Source organism: Labrus bergylta, chromosome 22 (genome assembly GCF_963930695.1).
Source record: "Labrus bergylta chromosome 22, fLabBer1.1, whole genome shotgun sequence".
In the NCBI taxonomy this organism is placed as follows: Eukaryota; Metazoa; Chordata; class Actinopteri; order Labriformes; family Labridae; genus Labrus; species Labrus bergylta.
In genome coordinates, this window is record NC_089216.1 from 483,825 (window position 1) to 506,336 (window position 22,512).

The following is a 22,512-nucleotide window of genomic DNA, read 5'->3' on the forward strand; positions in this document are numbered from 1 at the left end:
TATCCAGTCCAGCAGGTTGCAGGATGGACTTGCTCCTTACTTAAAGAAGATATCCTTGACATGGAAAGAAAACTACGAGCAGCATGTTGCAACATGGCCAACACAGCGGCACTTGGGAGGGCTAATAACACTATAAGGGGGGCCCGTTCCCCCCCGGTCACCCCTCTGGACCAAGCAGCAACCTCTGTTGTTGAAACCTGAAGCCGATGCTGAAGTGTAAAATCCTGCAATTCCTCGAGTGTCCACTAGAGGCTGGCTGCAGAAGATAGATAAATAAATAGATACTTCATTGATCCCGAGGGAAATTCAAAACAAGCACACAGAAGTCACATACACACCCATTCAAAAAATTCTGAATGGGCTGAAAACAGTGTGTAGTTCATTAAACAGCAGAGAGACAGAAGGATCTGATCGACAGTAATCTGAAGTGAAATCTGGAAAAACATTCAAATCATTTAAACGGACTTCAAGAAGAAGAAGAGCTCACATCGTGAGGCTGAAAGGACCCAATCAGAGGCGCTGCTCGTCAATGGGCCAGCAGCTGCTGTTGGCCCCGGGCCAGTAAGGGGCCTCTGAGAAACTTTAAACCAGGGCAGTGGCTCAAAATGTGCAAATGTTGCAGTGACAGTAGGAAAGCTCCCTAAGAGGGCCCTATCTCACAGCAGCACTCTCGTTGTGCATCCTGTGAACACCAAAGTTTGTCAAAGTTGTGAAGAAAAATAAAGAGGAATTCTCCGTCTGGAATAAAGAAGGAAAGACATCGGATCAATACTACAACACGGTTCTGACTCCGTTACTATGGCGACCTAAAGGTGAGCAACGCTGGTTTTAGGTCCCCCCCGCATGTTTTTACCTATAGGGCCCAAAGAGACTGAATCTCCACTGGACCAAACTGAAGTGACGCCAGATTTTTTTAACTTCCATTTTTTCTGGAAAAAACAAAAAACAATTGGCAACGCTTCAATTTAGGCCATACTCTCTCTCTCTCTCCCTCCCTCTATCTCTCTATCTCTCTCTCTCTCCTTTCTGAAAGCTTTGGGTTAAAATATGGTCACAGATCTGAAGCTTACTATTCAGCATTTCTATCAGTCATTAAAATTGTATAGTTTGAATACACATGGTAAATAGTGTTGAACATTTTGACAAACTAGAACTGAACTGTAGCTCCAGTGTTTGGACCCTTCATCTTGAACTGAACTGTAGCTCCAGTGTTTGGACCCTTCATCTTGAACTGAACTGTAGCTCCAGTGTTTGGACCCTTCATCTTAAACTGAACTGTAGCTCCAGTGTTTGGACCCTTCATCTAGAACTGAACTGAACTGTAGCTCCAGTGTTTGGACCCTTCGTCTTGAACTGAACTGTAGCTCCAGTGTTTGGACCCTTCATCTTGAACTGAACTGTAGCTCCAGTGTTTGGACCCTTCATCTTAAACTGAACTGTAGCTCCAGTGTTTGGACCCTTCATCTTGAACTGAACTGTAGCTCCAGTGTTTGGACCCTTCATCTTAAACTGAACTGTAGCTCCAGTGTTTGGACCCTTCATCTAGAACTGAACTGAACTGTAGCTCCAGTGTTTGGACCCTTCATCTTGAACTGAACTGTAGCTCCAGTGTTTGGACCCTTCATCTTGAACTGAACTGTAGCTCCAGTGTTTGGACCCTTCAGCTTAAACTGAACTGTAGCTCCAGTGTTTGGACCCTTCAGCTTAAACTGAACTGTAGCTCCAGTGTTTGGACCCTTCAGCTTAAACTGAACTGTAGCTCCAGTGTTTGGACCCTTCAGCTTAAACTGAACTGTAGCTCCAGTGTTTGGACCCTTCATCTAGAACTGAACTGTAGCTCCAGTGTTTGGACCCTTCATCTTGAACTGAACTGTAGCTCCAGTGTTTGGACCCTTCAGCTTAAACTGAACTGTAGCTCCAGTGTTTGGACTCTTCATCTTGAACTGAACTGTAGCTCCAGTGTTTGGACCCTTCAGCTTAAACTGAACTGTAGCTCCAGTGTTTGGACCCTTCATCTTGAACTGAACTGTAGCTCCAGTGTTTGGACCCTTCATCTAGAACTGAACTGTAGCTCCAGTGTTTGGACCCTTCATCTTAAACTGAACTGTAGCTCCAGTGTTTGGACCCTTTCATACCAACCTGTTGTTGAAGCTACATTTGATTTACAGTCAGTCTTCCTGCTTACTGTTTTAAATCAGTTTCAAATGAATAATAATAAAAATATATAATTAAATCTTTATGGGTCTCCATAGTGAGCCCCCCCCCCCCCTCACTCAGAGGCCACATGTGTACAAACATATAATAAGACATTTAAACTCTTCTGTTTTTACTAACCTGACGCAGTGACATTTTATTTCAGGTGTGTAATTTCACCCCTAATCCCCCCCACCCGTGCACACGGACCCTCCTGCCGCCGTTAACGGCAGAAGCTCCTGGTAGCAGATAAACAAAAACAACCGTTACCGTCCTGCTCCATCTGTCCGTTACCGGGCTGCTCGGTGTCAGCGCGCCGGTCTAGCTGCTCTCTCCGTCGGCCTGGATGTTGTTCGTGTGTCGGTGTGTCGGTGATCGGTACCGCCGGTTCTCCCGTTCCCCTCCTTCTTGCTCTCCCTCCTCGGTGTGACCCTCCGCCAGCCCCGCCGCCATCAGCGCGAGCGACACGTCAAGCTCCCGCGAAAAGGGACAATACACTTCCGCCCTCTCGCGTGTGCTTGTTTCAAAATAAAAGCCCGTCAGAACCTAAAGGGTGACTTTAATTTAAGACGAGACGTTTCATTTTTAGTGTTCCATATGAAAGTTGTTTTAAATGATGTGTCACATATTTAATCACGTAAATAAAAACATGTAGTTATAATACACAGACACGCCTCCTGAAGCCACTAGAGGGCGCTATGTTCCATATATTCCCATATAAAATAAGATAAGACAATCCTTTATTTATACCACAACGGGGAAATTTACATTGTTACAGCAGCAAAGAGCAAAGACTGCAAACAAAAAGTGAACACAGTACAATTTAAATAAAAAAAGAAACATTTTAAATGTACAAAAAAATAGATACCACAATATAGATTTAAAAAATAGATCAGCTGAGCTGCAGTTTTGACAACAATGTCAGAATATTCCGTATGAATGAGTATATGAATGAATGAGTTCAGGCCCCTTTACACGTTAAGTTGGGGTCAGACGGGAGCATTAAAAACTGTGTGAAACACGTTATACAGAGGGACCCACCTGAAACAGTCAACATAAAGTCTTTCTATCAAAACTAAAGACTTGACCGCTCACTCAATCCTTTGAGGGTCACTTCTGGCATTTGGTAAATTCCCATTTCTGAATTCTGTCATTTGTAAATTTGTTTGGAGACTTGTAAAAGTGTTCTGCTGATTGTAAATGTGTCTCAACCATCTGTAAAGTGTTTCACATTTTGTTAATGTGGTTTTATAAAATCTAAATGTGTTTATCCTTGGTTAAGGTTTATTACTTTTGTCATTTTGTTTTATAAAACATAAAATATGTGTGGTAATAATTGTGGTTTGCACCTCCCAGCCACCGTACCTCTGGCAGAGAAAAAATAAAAAAACCACTTTGGCCTTCTCTGTTCTCACAGTTTTGTGTTTTATTCTGAAGGTCCGCATTTTACTAAAACCGGAAACCGCTCGTGTCTGTGTTCGTTAAACTTCACCGCTCCGCCATTACAGTCTCCCTCCGGTAACGGCACCGAGACTCCCGCTGCTCAGGAACCGACAGAGTGAGGCTTCAATCAGGACGGAAACGATCAGACACACAGAACGAGCAGAAGGATTCAGACCAGACGCCATGTTTGTTTTTCATTAAGAAATAATATTTATAAATAAATAAATAAATAAATGATGATGATGATGAAAACAGAAATCCATGATGAAGGGCTCTGATGATCTCCTCGTTCATTTCTTACAGATAATAAAAACAAAAAGAGGGACAGATTATGGATTCTCATGGCGGACGCACTGGCTTCTGATTGGCTCAAGGCGATGGGCTGCGGACCAATCAGAGGACGCGCTGAGAGAGGCTGCCGCTCTTAGCAACAAGAGGAAACTTTCAGAGTTAAGGGGGGGGGGACTTTCAGAGTTAAGGGGGGGGGGGGGAGTCCTGGAGTCCTGCAGCCTGAAAACTAAACTTTAAACACTTTCATGTTTTTGGATTTTCTATTTAATTGAACATTTTGTGATTCTGCTCCGGAGACGTGGGCGGTTCTAGGCAGGGGCCTGTAACACTGAGCTTGGTCCCCCCATCAGGCCTATGAAGCTGACACCCACCCACCCACCTGTACCTGGATCCTGGATCCTGGGTCCTGGACTTCCTGAGACAGACCTCAGTATAATCATGAAATATGCAGGAGGAGGGGGGAGTCTTCGTACGGGAGCTGGACCACAGAATCCCTCACTACCTCAACAAAACAAAGATCTGATTCTGGACTTCAAAAGGATTTCTTTTGTTTTTTTTTAATTGGCCGGCACAACTTGAATATTTAGAAGCTTTAAGTCATCGTCAGTTTAATGTAATGGAATAAAAAGTCGAGCAGATGTGCGTCCACCTTTACATAAACTGTCATGAGACATGGGGGGGGGGACGCCCCGGTTCAAGTCCAACCTGTGGCTCCTGTCCCTCATGTAATCCAGACTCTCTGCTGTCCTCTCACATGATGACAAAAAGCCCCAAAATAAATCTGAAACTAAAAGTTTGATGAGACAACTTTAGTTCTAAGAAGAGGCCAGCAGGGGGTCCCAAAATAATAATGAACATATTCTTCATAACACAAAGACTCATCTCAGACTTTCCCTCTACTTTGATCCTAAACTTCACAGATAAAGATGAGATCTACTTTTTATTTCCTTTAAACACTTTGGCGCCCTCTGGTGGTGACAAAGGTGAAAAGAACATCAGTGTGCAGCACTGGACTGTCTGTTCAGGAACCTTAAAGGAGCAATGTAATCTGACACCTAGTGTTGAAACTGGGTACTGCAGTCCAGATTCTAAACATCGGAGAGAGAGAGCGAACTACGTAAACTTTAAACGTTGAAATGTTCTTTTCAACAGGCGTGACTTTTGATTACCGTGCAGACAGGAAATCAAAAGTCAGCTGGAAGTCTTTTTGCAGTAAACGTCTCAGAGTCCCTCTCAGTTAAAAAAACGGATAGCTGTAACGTTTCCTCCCGGAGTGACTCATCTTGTGTCGGGATAAAGATCGGAAATCCGAGACGGACTTCCCGCACAGGTCGCAGGTGTACGGCTTCTCGCCCGTGTGGCTCCGGCTGTGATTCATCAGCAGCTGTTTGAACGCAAACGACTTCTGACAGACGTGACATTTGTGTGGTTTCTCCTCCACATGTCCCAGGCGATGACTCTTCAAAGTTCTCTCTATCGCAAACGTCTTCTTGCAGATGTCACACTCGTACGGTTTCTCTCCCGTGTGAAGGGGGGCGTGGGAGCGGAGGCCGCGGTTAGACAGGAAGTTCTTCCCACAGACGTCACAGCTGAATGTTTTCTTGTGACTCTCCAGATGAGTCCTCAGCTCCTCTGGAGTCTCTGACTGTTCTCCACAGACTCCACACAGTCTCTCTGGATCCTCCACGTGACTCCACGAGTGTTTGATCAACATGTTCAGCGAGCCGCGTAAAACTTTACACACTTTACACGACAGAGGAACGCCGCCGCTGCCGCCATCAGCCGCCGCTGCTGTCAGAGGCGACTGGATCCGTTTCCTTCTCTTTGATTTGACTCCTGGATGTTTGTCTTGTGTCTCCAGCTGCTCGTGGATGTTTTGTTTAAGCTCCTCCTCTTCCTCTTCGTCTCTGTGGTTTCTATCAGCTGCAGATGAAAGAGAAATGAGCTCCCAGTCTTCCTCGCTCTTCACCTGTTGTCGACCCGATGCTTTAATCGCCACTCCTCCGACAGGACGCACGTGAGAGCTGAAGGCAGGAGAGCAAAACAAACTTCCTGAGAACACATTACAGCTACACATCTCATCATGCAGCTGAAGAAGACAACATCCTGGATGTTCGTGTGTTCGTGTCTTCTGTTCGGTGTCTCACCTTGAAAGACGGCTGACGGTGTCCTCGGTGGTTTGGTGGTTTCTGGTCGGAGGACTCGGCTGCTCTCTGCTGCTCAGGAAGTTCTCTGATGTCTGGAATAAATCAACAGCTGCAGGACAGACAAAACCCAGAGTTCAGACTTCAACCAAACGGAGAGAATCTAAAATCATCCTCATGAATCTGGATGTGTTTCCTCATCAGCACTTCCTGTCAGCTCGTCTCCTCTCACCGTGTTCACAGACGGCGTTGTCCTGGGCGTCCTGCAGCAGGTAGACCCGCGTGCTGCTCAGCCTCTTCAAACATCGACCACTGAAAGAAAGAAGAACATGAAGCAGAGCCGGTCTCAGAGAGTCTCACCTCCAGGAGAAAACACACATTATCAAACCTTGTACTGGCTCTTTGAGGACCAGGGTCCCTCATGGATCCAGGATCTAGACTGGAGCTCTTCACAGGATCCTCAGCAGAGTCCTCCCCCCCCTCGTCTTCACCCTCGTCTTCATCAGGGACAAAGTTGCCCCAGCTGTCTGAGGCGTCCACATCTGAAGAGTTCAAAATGAGAACAAGTCTTGAAACTTAAGTTCTTCTGTGTTTAAATCAAAGAAGCTGCTCTGTGATTGGTCGTCTGTATCGCTCATGGTCACTGACCCCTGAACGCCTCACAGATGAAGTCACTCACACGGTCACACCCACAGAGACAGACTCTTCAAATGTGCAGGTTTTAAAAATCACGTACGCGTCTGACGCTCTTCCTCATCTCCGGGTTCACCTCCTTCATCCTCGTCATCGTCAGATTCATCTGGAAGAAGAAGGAGAAGAAGAAGAAGGAGAAGAAGACGAAGAAGGAGAAGGAGAAGGAGGAGAAGAAGGAGGAGAAGGAGAAGAAGGAGAAGGAGAAGAAGAAGAAGGAGAAGAAGAAGAAGGAGAAGAAGAAGAAGAAGAAGAAGAAGGAGAAGAAGAAGAAGGAGAAGGAGGACAAGAAGGAGAAGACGAAGGAGAAGGAGGACAAGGAGAAGAAGGAGAAGGAGGAGAAGAAGGAGAAGACGAAGGAGAAGAAGGAGGAGGACAAGAAGGAGAAGACGAAGGAGAAGGAGAAGGAGGACAAGAAGACGAAGGAGAAGGAGGAGAAGAAGAAGGAGAAGAAGACGAAGGAGAAGGAGAAGAAGGAGGAGGACAAGAAGGAGAAGGAGAAGAAGGAGGACAAGGAGAAGACGAAGGAGGAGGAGAAGAAGAAGGAGAAGAAGAAGAAGGAGAAGACAAAGAAGGAGAAGGAGGAGGACAAGAAGGAGAAGACGAAGGAGAAGGAGAAGAAGAAGGAGGACAAGGAGAAGACGAAGGAGAAGGAGGAGAAGAAAAAGGACAAGAAGGACAAGAAGGAGAAGATGAAGGAGAAGGAGGAGAAGACGAAGGAGGAGAAGGAGAAGAAGGAGAAGAAAGAGAAGGAGAAGAAGGAGGAGGACAAGAAGAAGAAGACGAAGGAGTAGAAGGAGAAGGAGGAGAAAAAGGAGGAGGAGGACAAGGAGAAGACGAAGGAGGAGGACAAGGAGAAGACGAAGGAGAAGGACAAGAAGAAGGAGGACAAGAAGGAGGAGAAGGAGAAGAAGGAGGAGGAGAAGGAGAAAAAGGAGGAGAAGGAGAAGGAGAAGAAGGAGAAGGAGGAGAAGGAGAAGAAGGAGGAGAAGGAGAAGAAGAAGGAGAAGAAGGAGAAAAAGGAGGAGAAGGAGAAGGAGAAGAAGGAGAAGGAGAAGGAGGAGAAGGAGAAAAAGGAGGAGAAGGAGGAGAAGAAGGAGAAGAAGGAGAAGGAGAAGGAGAAGGAGGAGAAGGAGGAGAAGGAAAAGAAGGAGAAGGAGAAGAAGAAGAAGGAGAAGGACAAGAAGGAGAAGACAAAGAAGAAGGAGAAGGAAAAGAAGGAGAAGAAGAAGGAGAAGGAGGAGAAGGAGGAGGAGAAGGAGGAGAAGGAAAAGAAGGAGAAGGAGAAGAAGGAGGAGAAGGACAAGAAGGAGAAGACAAAGAAGGAGAAGAAGGAAAAGAAGGAGAAGAAGGAGGACAAGGAGAAGACGAAGAAGGAGAAGGAGAAGAAGGAGAAGGAGGAGAAGAAGGAGAAGGAGGAGAAGGAGAAGAAGGAGAAGGAGGAGGAGGACAAGAAGAAGGAGAAGGAGAAGAAGACGAAGAAGGAGAAGGAGAAGGAGGTTTTTGGTTTTCAAAATACCTTTTATTTTACCACTACCAGGAGAAAATTATAACACTGTCACATCATCACTCAGATCAAGAGAAGGAAATAAATAAATAAATAAAAAATAAAACATAAAACAAAACAAGTGCAACAAAAATCACAACATCAACAAAAACAGCATTTACTGCATCAAAAATGAATAATCAGCTCTCCATCCCCACCCACAGAGCACAAAGCTTCTTCCACAGCCCATACACTATTAAAGTCTTGCACATTGTCCATCATTTGATAATAGGCAAATTCTACCTTTAGTCTGGCCTTCAAAAGTCCCTCCAGAACCAGCACCGGTTCCACACAGCCAGTACCCTGAGCTCGGTTCTTGCGTGTAAGCCAAATGGCCAACTTAGCCGAGCCAGATAAAAAGTTCATCAGTGTATGTACAGTCTTTTTCTTTGCAGAATACTTTGGCCCAAAAACAAACACTGCATAAGAGAAATCCTCCCCGAGAGCTTCAAACAAGCTTTTCATAAGGACAAACAAGAGTGAGAGCCTGGGACACTCAACAAACAGATGAGACAAAGTTTCAGTTAGTGAACAAAACAAACACTCCTCTCCCACCCCTGGATCAATGTGCGCTCTGTATCTGTTCGTGGCTATAACCCCATGCACAACCCTCCACTGGAGATCTGCTGTTCTCTTCTCAACAGGCAGCTTGTACAGGGACCGCCAGCTGCCTTTCGGGGAAACCTCCGGGCCAAAAAACTCGATCCACCTCGACTCTTTCACTCCCGACAGACCACGAAGATGTAGGACCTTAACACAGGACTGATAGAGTGCCTTTTTCCCTGCATCCTGGAACTTTCCCAGAACAGGAGTACTAAAGGACAGCAGTCCACCTCCTCTTTCCTGCCACTCCCCGACATCTGGGGTAACAGACAAAGATGGGAAGCTGTATTCGCCCTCTTCACTCCACTGCTCACACAGATTCTCAATGTTTAGAAATGTCACAAGTTTTACTGGAAGTGCAGCAAAGACTTCCTCCACCACTCTTTCAACCACCCGGCTGGAGGTGATATTGGTCCTTTCTTTGAGGGCGTCCAGGGTCAGTCTTACCAGGTGACCCAGTTTTGTGCAGCCTGCCTCTCTGAAACTGGCCCGGAGACTGGCTGACTGCAAAGTTGGAGTCCTTATAAAATCATTAAAAAATAACGGTTCCTCAAAGATCCACATTCCCAGACTCTCAGTTTTTTCCCTTTTGAATGTGTACATTTTCCATGCCTGCATTACAGACATATAAAAGGATGTTAATCCAGTGAGATCCACCTCCTCAAGCTTTAACAGAAAGAGCTGCTTAGTGTACCCCAGCCGTCCAGCTCTCCTCAGCAGCAGTCGAGCGATGTCCATCCAGCTGGGACCACAAGTGAAAAGGAGTCTCTGTGCAGTCTGGAGTCTGAATGAGGCAATTTTTGACTGAATGTCTATAAGTCCATGTCCCCCTTCAGCCACCGGCAGGTAGAGGACTGCCGCCTGGACCCAGTGTTTGCCTGACCAGAAGAAGTCCAGGATGGCCCTTTGAATGTCCTCCACCAGCCCTCTTGGAGGTGTCAAAGCCACAAGTCTGTGCCAGAGAGTCGAGGCAACCAAGTTATTGACCACCAGAACTCTTCCCCTATACGACAACTGGGGTAGCAACCATTTCCATTTAGACAACCGAGCGCACACTTTCTCCCTAACTCCCTCCCAGTTTTTACTTTTAAAGCCCTCGGTACCCAAATAAACCCCCAACACCTTCAACCCCTCCCTCCCCCACTCAAGTCCACCCGGCAGACTGGGCACTGCCTGGTCCCTCCACTCTCCCACCAATAAGGCACCACTTTTTTCCCAGTTCACCCGTGCAGCTGTTGCCCTTTCATACAGGGACAGGGTGTCCCGCAGACACCGAACGTCCCCCTGATTGGAGATGAAGATGTTTACATCATCAGCATAGGCAGAAATTGTAGGGGGACATTCAATGCTACAGGCCGCGGGCAAAGAAAGCCCGCTGAGCCGGTCCCTCAACCTGCACAGCAAGGGCTCAATAGCCAAGCTGTACAGCTGGCCGGAGATGGGACAACCTTGTCTGATCCCTCGCCGTACAGGGATTGGCCGACTCAACCCCGCCCCCATCTTCACCAAACACTGTGCATCCTGATACAACAAACCAACTAATGACACAAAACCATCCCCAAAACCAAAAGACCTCAGTGCAGAAAACAAATACGAGTGATCCACCCTGTCAAACGCCTTCTCTTGATCCAGAGACACAATGCCAACATTTAGATTATAGATTTTACACACATCAATGACATCTCTGATAAGAAAAACATTATCCATGATTGTCCGGTCTGGAACACAGTAACTCTGGTCTTTATGGACCACACTTCCCAGAACGTCCTTTAGTCTGTTCGATAAAGCTCTGGAGAGGATCTTGTAGTCCGCACAAAGCAAAGCAACCGGCCTCCAGTTTTTTAACAATGCCAGGTCACCTTTCTTGGGGAGCAAGGAAAGAACTGCTCTCTTACAAGAACCAGGAAGAGACCCGGTCCTGCAACACTCCATTAAAACACTATGCAGGTCAGACCCAAGAATATTCCAGAACCTCTTAAAAAAGTCTGTGGACAACCCATCTATTCCAGGTGCTCTTCCTGTTGCCATCTGAGTGACAGCAGCAGTGAGCTCCTCCAGAGACAGCTCCCCTTCCAGAAGAGACCTCTCCTCCACACTGAGCTGAGGGAGACCCTCCAGGAGCTCCCTGCGACACTCCTGGCTGCAACTCTCTGCTCCAAACAGATCCTTATAGAACTGCATGGCGTGACTGCTCATTTCCTTTGGATCAGCTGTTATTCGACCTCCTGGCAGTTTCAGACAAGTCAGCAGCTTTTTTTGAGCCACAGATCTCTCAAGATTGAAAAAGAAAGACGTTGGGGCATCCATGTCTTTGAGTTGAAGGAAACGACTCCGCACAAGAGCTCCCTTCACCCTCTCCTGCAGGAAAGAGCTCAACTCCATACGTTTCTCCTTCAGCAGGGTACCAGTGGTGGGATCCACACTCCCATTTAACCCCTCCTCAAGGTTCTTAATGTTGTCCTCAAGATTTTTAATGACTGTTTTTAATCTAGCAGAAGAGTGTGACGTGTACTGCTGACAAAAAACACGAATCTGAGCTTTACCAACCTCCCACCAAAGCTTCAAAGAATCAAACTCAACTTTTCTTAATTGCCACTGATCCCAAAAACACCCAAAGTTTTTACAGAAAACATTGTCCAGTAGAAGCTTGTTATTAAAATGCCAGAAGGACTTAGCCCTTTCACCTGGTGAAATAATCAGCTCCACACTAACAAAATGGTGATCAGTGAAGCCGACAGGCAGAATATTACAATGAATTAATCTGGGGTTGAGAGTTCTGGAGATGTAAACCCTGTCCAGTCTAGCTGCACACACCCTGTTACTGTTAACCCTGACCCATGTATACTGTCTGGATTGTGGATGTTTCACTCTAAATGTGTCCAACAAATCCAGGTGAGAGATGACAGTGTTTAAAGTCTGGGATGAATGTGGATGTGGCTCCTCTCCTATTCTATCCACGGTGAAATCAAGTGTGCAGTTAAAATCACCACCAAGAATGATCTGATCCTGATTATAGATCAGTAACTCCTTTTGGAGGCGGGTATAGAAAGCTACCCTTTCAGCTCCATTATTTGGAGCATAAATATTAGTGAAGCAGAAAACAGTGTCCTCTATTTCTGCTCTTACAATTAAAAGCCTTCCCTTTACAATTTCAGCACAAGAGACGATCTTTACATTTGCAGATGCTCTAAACAAAATGGCTACTCCTGCACTAAGGTTGGTGCCATGGCTAAGGTAGTTAGAGCCCTCCCACCATAAACCCCAATCTGTCTCATCTGATGGTGTGGTATGAGTCTCTTGTAAAAACAAGATATCAATGTTTTTCTGAGTTGAGATCTCAGAGATAAGGCCCCTTTTCTGTCTGTCTCTCCCACCATTAATGTTAAGAGATCCTATCTTAAGACTCCTCATAGAAAGATCAGAGAGAAAGAACAGACAAGTAGACACAAACAGGGAGCAGTAGAAGAAGAAAAACACCTTGTGATGCATGATCATTTCTTTGTCTTCTTCACACTCTTACGTCCAACTTTCCTCAGTGCGGTGATGTGCTTTTTAAGACGGAACCGTTTTTTCGCGTCCAGGAGGTCAAACCCAACCTGTCTTTTCAGTATGCTGACTGACTTTATGAACTTTTCAGTATCACTAAAGTAGTCACTGATTTTTACTGATTTGTTGTACGTTTCATCCATAAATTGATTGATTGACTCTAAAGAATAAAGACCAGAGCCACTATTTGGCAAATCAGCAATGGATGCATTGTCTGACTCATAATCTTCATCCATGTCCTCTCCTTCACATGATGCCTGGCTACAACACACTGTCTTACCTTCCTTCAATGAAACATCTACAACTGCAGAACTTGTGGAATCTTCAGTTTTATCATTATCTACAGTCTGTGATTTTTCTGTAGCCTGAGAGCTGGTCGAAGCCACTTCTACCTCAGCCACGGCCTCAGCACAAGGCGCAGGCGCGGACGCGGCCTCTGCCGCAGGCACGGACGCGGACGCGGACGCGGCCTCCGCCCCAGGCACGGGCACGGACGCGGCCCCCGTCCCAGGCACGGACGCGGACGCGGCCTCCGCCCCAGGCACGGGCGCGGACGCGGCCTCCGCCCCGGGCGCGGACGCGGACGCGGCCTCCGCCCCGGGCACGGACGCGGACGCGGCCCCCGCCACATGCGCCACACTAACAGAGCCGCCCGCGTCAGCGGCAGCACTAGCCGCCTCCTGCTGTCTGTGCGGACACGCAAAACGTTTGTGTCCCACATCACCACACTCAAAACACTTCAGTTGTCCCGAGCTCGCATACACCATATAAGAAGCGTCACCGTGTTTCACTCTAAAGGAAACCTCCAGAGTCTGTGTGGGCGAATCCAAAAACATGAACACCTGACGCCGCAAAGATTGGACATGTTTCAGTTTGGGATCTTTACACCCTAGACTCACAGTTTTGAAACCACTCGCAAACTTCCCAAACCTGCGGAGTTCGTTCTCTAACAAGTTGTTAGAAATAAACGGCGGAACACCGGATACGGTGATCCGCGTAGAGGGAACCGACAACGGGGAAACCTGCACAAACAAATCCCTAATGAACACACCACTCTCAATCAGCTGATACACAAGAGGCTCACTCTTCAGAAAAACAACCACAGCCTTGTTCATTCGGGATGCATACAAGAGTTTATCATGGCCTACCTGTTCACCTGCAGCTAACAGAACCTCCTCCACGGTGACAGTACCGTTCGGAGGGACTATCCGAACTCCCTGTCGGAGAGTCGGAGGTGGCGTCTCAGCAGACGCCATTCCTCCCTCCAACCCCTCCAACGATCTGTCTCACACAGCCAACAACACTCAATACAAATATGAAAACAATCTGACCTGATCATGCACTTTGAAAACAGTAGAAAGGATAGCAAACAATTCAATCTCCGCGCCACTCGCAACACCACCACCGTCACTCACACTCACACTCACACTCACCGGAAACCGGAAACGGAAACGGAAACGGAGAGGAGAGGAGGAGAGGATGAGAAGGAGGAGAAGGAGAAGAAGAAGGAGAAGGAGAAGAAGGAGAAGAAGGAGGAGAAGGAGAAGGAGAAAAAGGAGAAGGAGGAGAAGGAGAAGAAGGAGGAGAAGGAGAAGAAGAAGGAGAAGGAGAAGAAGGAGAAGGAGAAGGAGGAGAAGGAGAAAAAGGAGGAGAAGGAGGAGAAGAAGGAGAAGAAGGAGAAGGAGAAGGAGAAGAAGGAGAAGGAGGAGAAGGAGAAGAAGGAGGAGAAGGAGAAGAAGAAGGAGAAAAAGGAGGAGAAGGAGAAGGAGAAGAAGGAGAAGGAGAAGGAGGAGAAGGAGAAAAAGGAGGAGAAGGAGGAGAAGAAGGAGAAGAAGGAGAAGGAGAAGGAGAAGGAGGAGAAGGAGGAGAAGGAAAAGAAGGAGAAGGAGAAGAAGAAGAAGGAGAAGGACAAGAAGGAGAAGACAAAGAAGAAGGAGAAGGAAAAGAAGGAGAAGGAGGAGAAGGAGGAGGAGAAGGAGGAGAAGGAAAAGAAGGAGAAGGAGAAGAAGGAGGAGAAGGACAAGAAGGAGAAGACAAAGAAGGAGAAGAAGGAAAAGAAGGAGAAGAAGGAGGACAAGGAGAAGACGAAGAAGGAGAAGAAGGAGAAGGAGGAGAAGAAGGAGAAGGAGGAGAAGGAGAAGAAGGAGAAGGAGGAGGAGGACAAGAAGAAGGAGAAGGAGAAGAAGACGAAGAAGGAGAAGGAGAAGGAGGAGAAGAAGGAGGAGAAGGAGAAGGAGAAGGAGAAGAAGAAGGAGAAGAAGAAGAAGAAGAAGGAGAAGGAGAAGGAGGACAAGAAGGAGAAGACGAAGGAGAAGGAGGACAAGGAGAAGAAGGAGAAGGAGGAGAAGAAGGAGAAGGAGAAGACGAAGGAGAAGAAGGAGGAGGACAAGAAGGAGAAGACGAAGGAGAAGGAGAAGGAGGACAAGAAGACGAAGGAGAAGAAGGAGGAGAAGAAGAAGGAGAAGAAGACGAAGGAGAAGGAGAAGAAGGAGGAGGACAAGAAGGAGAAGGAGAAGAAGAAGGAGGACAAGGAGAAGACGAAGGAGAAGGAGGAGAAGAAGAAGGAGAAGAAGAAGGAGAAGTTTATGAGTTTATGAGATTATGAGTTTTAATCGTTCCAAAGAAAGAAAGAATATAATGTAAATTATTTTTTAAAAAGCACTGACACGCTTCCGGTGTGCTTTTCAAAGTAAAAGCACTTTGTACGGAATGATTTTATTCTGAAGTTGTCCGTGGATATTTGTTTGTCAAAGTTAGTCTCAAGACAACCAGGAGAGAAATGGAAATCAAAGTAAGTCATGAAACACGAAGACTTTAAGAACCAGAAGTAAATAACGTCTTTAGATCAATAAGACCGGCTCAGATCGTTTCCGGTCTACTTCCGGTCTGTTGTTTATGTCCTGACTGAGAACGTTTGATTGTATCAGCGTCACTTCCCCACCTATCCGACACAGAGACACTCGAGGCTGCAGGATAGCCTCCAGCTGGATCCTCTGCCGGTCGATCTCCTGCCTCAGACCCGCCGCCTCCTCCTCGTAACCGGATACGGTTCTCTCCACAACCGCGAAGATTTCCCGCGCTGCCGTCGTCAGTTTCTCGGTAACGATTCCTCTCAGTAACTCAGTTTTAGAAAGTTTACAGTCCATAAAGTTCACCGAGGACTCAAACATAAAGTTAACTGCTTCCATTGTTCAGGATGCGCACGCACACTAATGTTGTCCGACTGGAAAATAACGACTGGAACAGAAAGGTTCCGCTTTCATTCTTCTTCTTCTTCTTTGGATTTTATTGGCAGCTGGCATCCAAAAAGTTGCATTACTGCCATCTGCTGGATTTAATTATTACTCACATTCCTAAATCCTCCTCAACAAACCTCAAGAGAGATTTAAACAAGCATCTTCAGCCTCTCCCTCTCTCCCCACACTCCAAAATACTTTTTACATCTCTTCTTACGAGTCCCTCTCTCTCCATTTCTGACATCATGTTCTGTCTATGTGCTACATACTTTCTACATTTAATAACTACATGTTCAACTGTTTCTGCTAGATTGCATATCTCACAAAGACCAGATGAATGTTTTCCAGTGATATGTAGAGAGCTATTTAAATGACTGTGACTGATTCTTAACCTGGACATTACGACCTCCTCTCTTCTGTTGCTCCCTCTGTATTTTACTTTATCTATTTCCCTCTGAATTGAATATAAATGTCTTCCCTTTGTCTGATTGTTCCGATATTGTTGCCATTCCTGTTTGATTTTACTCCATGTGACTCGTTTCCCCTCTGACTGAGATCATTTGATGTTAATATCAATCCTCTCTTTCTTTACAGCTTCCTTTGCCAACCTGTCCACCTTTTCATTTCCTGCTATACCTGAATGTGCTGGAACCCACATGAACATCACATCTGTCCCGTTTAACCACCTGGGAATGTGTAAATATGATTTCATATAATACATCTTGACGACTGTGAGATGATCCTGATTGAATACTGTATAAAGCGCTGACTGAATCACTGCATATCAGCACTTTCCTTCCTTTCATTTGCTCAACACATTCTAATGCAACTAAAATGGCGTACAACTCTACTGTGTACACGTTCAGGAAATCTGACGTTCTCTTCACTACTTCAACCTTGAACCTTTTGGGATAAACGCAGCTGATCCTGTTGCATTTGTCATCGGGTCTTTAGATCCATCTGTGAATACTTGTACATGATCTCCATATCTCTGTTCTATGTGTTCATAGAATTCACTCACTAAATCAACATTTCTTTTCCTTTCCTTTATCTTTAGTAACTCCAAGTCTACTTCAGCTGTCTCAAGCATCCACATTGGAACTGGTGGCCATAAAACAGCTGGACTGATATCCTTGTCATACACTCCCATATCTCTCGCCACTCTATCCCCTATCCATCCAAAACTGGACTTAATTGTTCTCTCTTTTTCCCAGCAATCCTTTAACACTGATTTTGTTGGGTGACTATCTCCATGTCCTCTCAAGTTCAGCCAATAATTAGCTAATAGCTGTTTCCTCCTTAAACATAGTGGCTTCTCTCCTACTTCTACCTGAAGTGCACATATTGGAGATGATTTTCCGCTTTCATTCTTCTTCATCTGTAACATTTAAATGGCGCTCCTCTGACATCTAATAAATAAAAACAAATAAATAAAAGCTAAATCTGAATCACTAAAATGAGTTAGGCTAAAAGTAAAGAATGAACATGGAGGATGTGTCATTTTTGTTTAAATAATTTCAATTTTTAGTCAGTGTAGCTACAAACAGTAAACGTACACACTACGTTCTGCAGGGGGCGGGGCTTCTGGGGGCAATGAGCCCAGGGGGAGGGGCCAGTTTGAATGTTTACAAACATTTCTACTGATTATGAGTTAAATAAATAACCCCGAGGTGACACTAACCAGGTGCAGGTCTCAGTCAGTCTCCAGGTGTTTGACTTGTTTTTCCGTTAGCATGTCTTAAATAGTCGTGTTTCACGAGGCAGCACAAAAACCACCTGACAAATCTGAGAATACAACATCCTGGACATGACCCTGAAGTACTAAACTACATGAGTTTCACTTTTGTAGAGATGCTGGGAGGTGTGTGAACAGTAACTCTTAGATTTTTCTCAGTTAAGAGTTCTGGAAACGAAACACTTCAACTCAGGAAGAAGAAACACTGGAAGGACTTGGCCGTGACACAAGTTGCATTTGATGTAAATAAAATGTTTATTTTTCAGTTTGCAGTAAACAAAACAACGTGTCAGTCTGTCAGCTGTTCGGCCCGCCCCCTGCTGTCTCCTCCCCCCCCCCCCCCCCCGGTGGCTCTTCAGACAGTGGCTCTGAGTGAAGCCTCGCTCACACACGGTGCACTCGTACGGTTTCTCTCCGCTGTGGGTCCTCATGTGAACTATCAGGTACGAGCTGCGCAGGAACGCCACACACCTGACACACGTACGGTTTTGACGCCCGAGTGGATCTTTTCATGGATTCTAAGATGGCGGCGATCGTTTAACGAGAGTCCGCACTGGGAGCACTGGTATGGTCTCTCTCCACTGTGGGTTATCATGTGTCTCCTCAGAGTTCCTTTGGACGACAGCCCCTTCCCGCACACGCTGCACGTGACCTTCTCGTCACCGTGCGTCGTCATGTGACCTTTCAGCTGACCTCGCGTCGGGAACATTGTGCAGCAGACGTGACAGAGGTGCGTTGACGCTCTCTCTGTGTGAATTTTCTCGTGTTCTTTCACTTTTCTACGAGTGAAAAAACTCTTCCCACACACAGGACAGCTGTGATGTTTCTCTCCTGAGTGGATCGTCTTGTGTAGAGATAAAGATCGGAGGTCACTCACGGACTTCCCGCACAGATCGCAGGTGTACGGCTTCTCACCTGTGTGGCTCACAGCGTGAGTCCTCAGCTGCTGTTTGAACGCAAACGTTTTATCACAGACGTCACATCTGTGTGGTTTCTCCTCCACGTGAACCAGTCGATGATTCCTCAAAGTGTTTTTTGACGCATATTTCTTCAGGCAGACGTCACACTCGTACGGTTTCTCTCCCGTGTGAAGGACGGCATGTCTCTGAAAACCGACCACAGACAGGAAGTTCTTCCCACAGACGTCACAGCTGAATGTTTTCTTGTGACTCTCCAGATGAGTCCTCAGCTCCTCTGGAGTCTCTGACTGTTCTCCACAGACTCCACACAGTCTCTCTGGATCCTCCACGTGACTCCACGAGTGTTTGATCAACATGTTCTCTGAGCCACTCAGAGCTCTGCACACTTTACACGACACAGGAACACCGCTGCTATCACTCGCTACCTTCACAGATGACTTGATCTGTTTCCTTCTCTTTGATTTGACTCCTGAATCTTTGACTCTTTTTCTCTTTGTTATCTCTGAAGAGTCCACTTTCTCCTCTTTCTCCTCTTTGTCTGGTTTCCACTCCTCTTCTTCTTCTTCTTCTACCTCGTTGTCGTCCTCCTCGTGGTTGCTGTCGGCTGCAGAGCGAGCAGAAGAGAGGGCGCTGAAGTCCTCTGATGTTCCACATTGTTCCCCATCTTCTTTGGATCCCTTCTGTCCAGAGTTCCTGAGAAGACGATCTGATGCTCTGCTCTCCACAGGACTCTTCTGAGAACTAAAGGAGGGAAAGTAAACAATGTAAAAACACTTCCTGTTTGGCAGACTCTTATTTATATTTAAGCTTTTTGACATTTAAAGTCTTTCTATGTGACTTTTCACACTTAAATGTAAAAATCAAGTCTATTCTCTGAAAATAACTCTGTGAGTCATGACTGTCTACAATGGGTGTAACACCCGAGTCCCACTGTCTGTGATGTTTTCAGAGTTTTCAGAGTCCTATCTTCACTTTGTTTACATCGCCAGGACGGCCGGCTGACTCCTCCCCTCGTGTATAAAAGTTGTTTAATTGAGAGACTAGAGAAAAGAAGAATAACATACTGTACTCACTGCTTAACTGTGTTTCTAGATCACGCTCATTTCAGGTACATTTACATGCAGTGTGAAGATACCAGCAGAATAAAGATCACTAGCATTAGCATGCTAACACAACAACAACAAGTTGTTTTGGTTTAATGCTGGTGCTCAAGGGCGACATCTGCTGGATCAAAAAAAAATCACATAGGGACTTCCGGTGATGCAAGCAGCTAAGTAGCCACGCTCTATCAGAGCTCCGGCACATTATCCTGCAACATTGGTTTCACTATTCCTTTTGGCGAGAAACTTTGAAGCAAAGCGGAGTAACTACTCCAGGTGATGTCCTTGGACCAATTTTGGAGCAAAATGCCTCCCAAACAACTTTCTAAGAAGAAAGATTCACCTGCAGCCTCCCCTGAGAATGGCGACGCCAGGCCAGCAGCTAAAGCGTGTGATGCTAACTCCGAAGCAGACCCGAGGCTGACCAAAGCTCTGGAGACAATGACAGCAAACATTGCTGCTATGATGGATGAAAAGATAGAAAAGATAGTACATGATATTAACGCCAATATCTCCCAGAGTTTAAAAGAAGTCACCGACTGAGTTAACGAGGCGGAGCAGCGGATACTAGCTGTGGAAAACATGTCAACCGGCGCCGAGCAACGTCTGGTGGTTATGGAAAAAGAAATACACGAGCTAACTGAACGGCTTAATGACTATGAAAATAGAGGTCGACGTAAAAGCTTAAGGATCATGGGCCTGCTGGAGAAGTTGGAGGGTACGAACGCATCTCTTTTTATGGAATCCTGGATCCCAAAGGTCCTTCACCTGGACACCAAAGCGGGCCGCGTCAAGCTGGAAAGGGCGCACAGGCTCCCGGCAGCCAGACGTCTCAAGGACGTCCGAATCGACGGTACACGGATCCATTTCTTTTCTGATTTTTCTGCAGCGACACAGAAAAGACGACGCGAGTACGACCAAGTGAGGAAGAAGCTCCAGAACATAGACGGGGCCCGCTACGCCATGATCTACCCCGCTTCTCTCAGGATCACGGTGAATAACGCTGTTAAAACATTCAACTCTCCAGAGCAAGCCTCAGCATTTGTTGACACTCTGTAGATGACCTAAAATACACAAATGAAGCCGAAAACGTTGTCTTTTTATATATAATGTGAGAGCAGTGCTCACATTTAAACACACCTGTCTGCCTGGAGTGCTTAAATCGGTTTCCTAAACATCTTAGGGGTATCCTGCCATTCTGTGTTTTGTTAAGCTTTATGGAGGAGAATAGTTAACACTCCCTAATCTAAGCTCTTCACCTATCAGGTACATTTATGTTATCTAAGTTGTTTATTTATATTGAAGCTTGAGGATAACAAAATAATGATGCTGCATGGTGTAGTTCTACATTGAAGACTTGGAGGCTTAAACCTAACCTAATTACTTAAATCGTTTTTTCGTTTAGTCTCCCCTTATTTTCTTTGTCCAAATAACCACTTGTAAGAGTCATTACTGCCAACAGGAACTGTAATCTACCAATTATGTTTTTTCTTTACTAGTTTTCTGGCACATCTCCTTCTCTAGTATATCAATGATGTTGGCAATAATTCTTAGTGGTAGGAAGATTGATATACATAAATACATTTATGATTATTTACTGTGCCAGCTAAGGAAGGAAAAAATAAATGCTTGCATTTAGAGTCAGACAAGGGGTCCTCCACCCAATAGGAGGTTTAAATCTCACTCTTTGCGGTCGGTTCTTAGGTTTTGAGGGATCTAGTAACAGTGTTTGTAAATAGTTTTGTTAAAAACTGTTCTGTTAATTGTTCGATATGCATTACGTGTCACCAGAGTATTCTTTTTTCATTTGTTTGACAGTGTTGAGCAGCACTTATTTACATTATGTTGCAGTCAAATTTGATTATGAACATTCCTAGTATAAAGCTGTGCACTTGGAATGTGCGGGGCATCCATCACCAAGTTAAGAGAAAGAAGATCCTAACTTCTCTGAAGAAGGAAGGAGTGGAAATTGCACTCCTGCAGGAAACGCATCTTAAGGACCAAGAACATGTTAAACTGAAGAGGGACTGGGTTGGTGATACTTTTTTTTCATCTTACTCCTCGAACAGTCGAGGAGTTAGTATCCTGATTAATAAGAAATTGCCTTTTAAGCTTGAATCCTGCGTTAAAGACAGTGAGGGACGATACATTATAATTAAGGGTGTATTGTATGGAAAATCAATCTCAAGTCTCATATGTCCCACCAAACCATCCCACAGACTTTGTTACAAAGGCGTTTCTGGAGTTTGCTGAACTTGAGTGAATGTTCTGTTGTAGGTGGAGATTTCAATTGTCACCTGAACCCACTCATTGATAAGCTACCTGCTGAGTCTGGAGCCCCTACAAAAAGAGCAAGGGCATTAGCAGACACGTGTGAAGAGTTTGGGTTTGTAGACGTCTGGAGAGCTATACATCTGAACCAAAAAGAATTCACCTTCTTTTCAAGTGCTCACAAAAGCAGCTCGTGAATTGATTATTTCTTTATCCCTAACCTAATGCTATCTTCTGTGGTGTCTTGTGATATAGGAGTCATTTCTATTTCAGACCATAGCCAGTTTTTCTACAGTTGCTTTTCAGGGAAAAAACAGGCATTAGTAAATCCTGGAAGTTTGACCCACACCTACTCAGTGACGGTAACGATTCCTCTCATGAAAAGATAGAAAGTAAGACTTAAAGGAAGAGTAGAGCAGTGGTTAGTGTTGTGTGGAGGTTCCTGGTTTGAATCCCCGTCTGTCGGGAGTCTCTCTGTGAGGAGGTTCCTGGTTTGAATCCCCGTCCTTCAGGAGTCTCTCTGTGTGGAGGTTCCTGGTTTGAATCTCCGTCCTTCAGGAGTCTCTCTGTGAGGAGGTTCCTGGTTTGAATCCCCGTCCTTCAGGAGTCTCTCTGTGTGGAGGTTCCTGGTTTGAATCTCCGTCCTTCAGGAGTCTCTCTGTGAGGAGGTTCCTGGTTTGAATCCCCGTCCTTCAGGAGTCTCTCTGTGTGGAGGTTCCTGGTTTGAATCTCCGTCCTTCAGGAGTCTCTCTGTGAGGAGGTTCCTGGTTTGAATCCCCGTCCTTCAGGAGTCT

At 45.7% G+C, this 22,512-nt stretch overlaps 2 protein-coding genes and 1 long non-coding RNA gene across 3 annotated transcripts; 1 reads left to right on the plus strand and 2 right to left on the minus strand.

Moving 5' to 3' along the window:
• Positions 1-2,916: 2,916 nt before the first annotated feature.
• Positions 2,917-15,701, minus strand: LOC110002726 (zinc finger protein 572-like). The gene is made up of 6 exons (XM_020658388.3): positions 15,398-15,701; positions 6,808-6,870; positions 6,460-6,613; positions 6,304-6,383; positions 6,075-6,183; positions 2,917-5,951 (listed from the first exon to the last, which is right to left on the minus strand). The coding sequence occupies exons 1-6, from the start codon at positions 15,642-15,644 to the stop codon at positions 5,165-5,167; spliced, it is 1,440 nt and encodes a 479-aa protein (XP_020514044.2). The 5' UTR covers positions 15,645-15,701; the 3' UTR covers positions 2,917-5,164.
• On the plus strand, positions 15,416-17,261 carry LOC136177421 (uncharacterized). Its single transcript, XR_010665028.1, has 3 exons — positions 15,416-15,555; positions 16,287-16,388; positions 16,750-17,261. It is a non-coding gene; the product is annotated as an uncharacterized lncRNA (long non-coding RNA).
• Positions 17,262-17,866: 605 nt separating this feature from the next.
• On the minus strand, positions 17,867-19,902 carry LOC110002724 (gastrula zinc finger protein XlCGF57.1-like). The gene is made up of 2 exons (XM_065950879.1): positions 19,862-19,902; positions 17,867-19,088 (listed from the first exon to the last, which is right to left on the minus strand). Exons 1-2 carry the CDS (start codon positions 19,900-19,902, stop codon positions 17,867-17,869), a joined length of 1,263 nt encoding a protein of 420 aa, XP_065806951.1.
• Between the last annotated feature and the right edge of the window lie 2,610 nt (positions 19,903-22,512).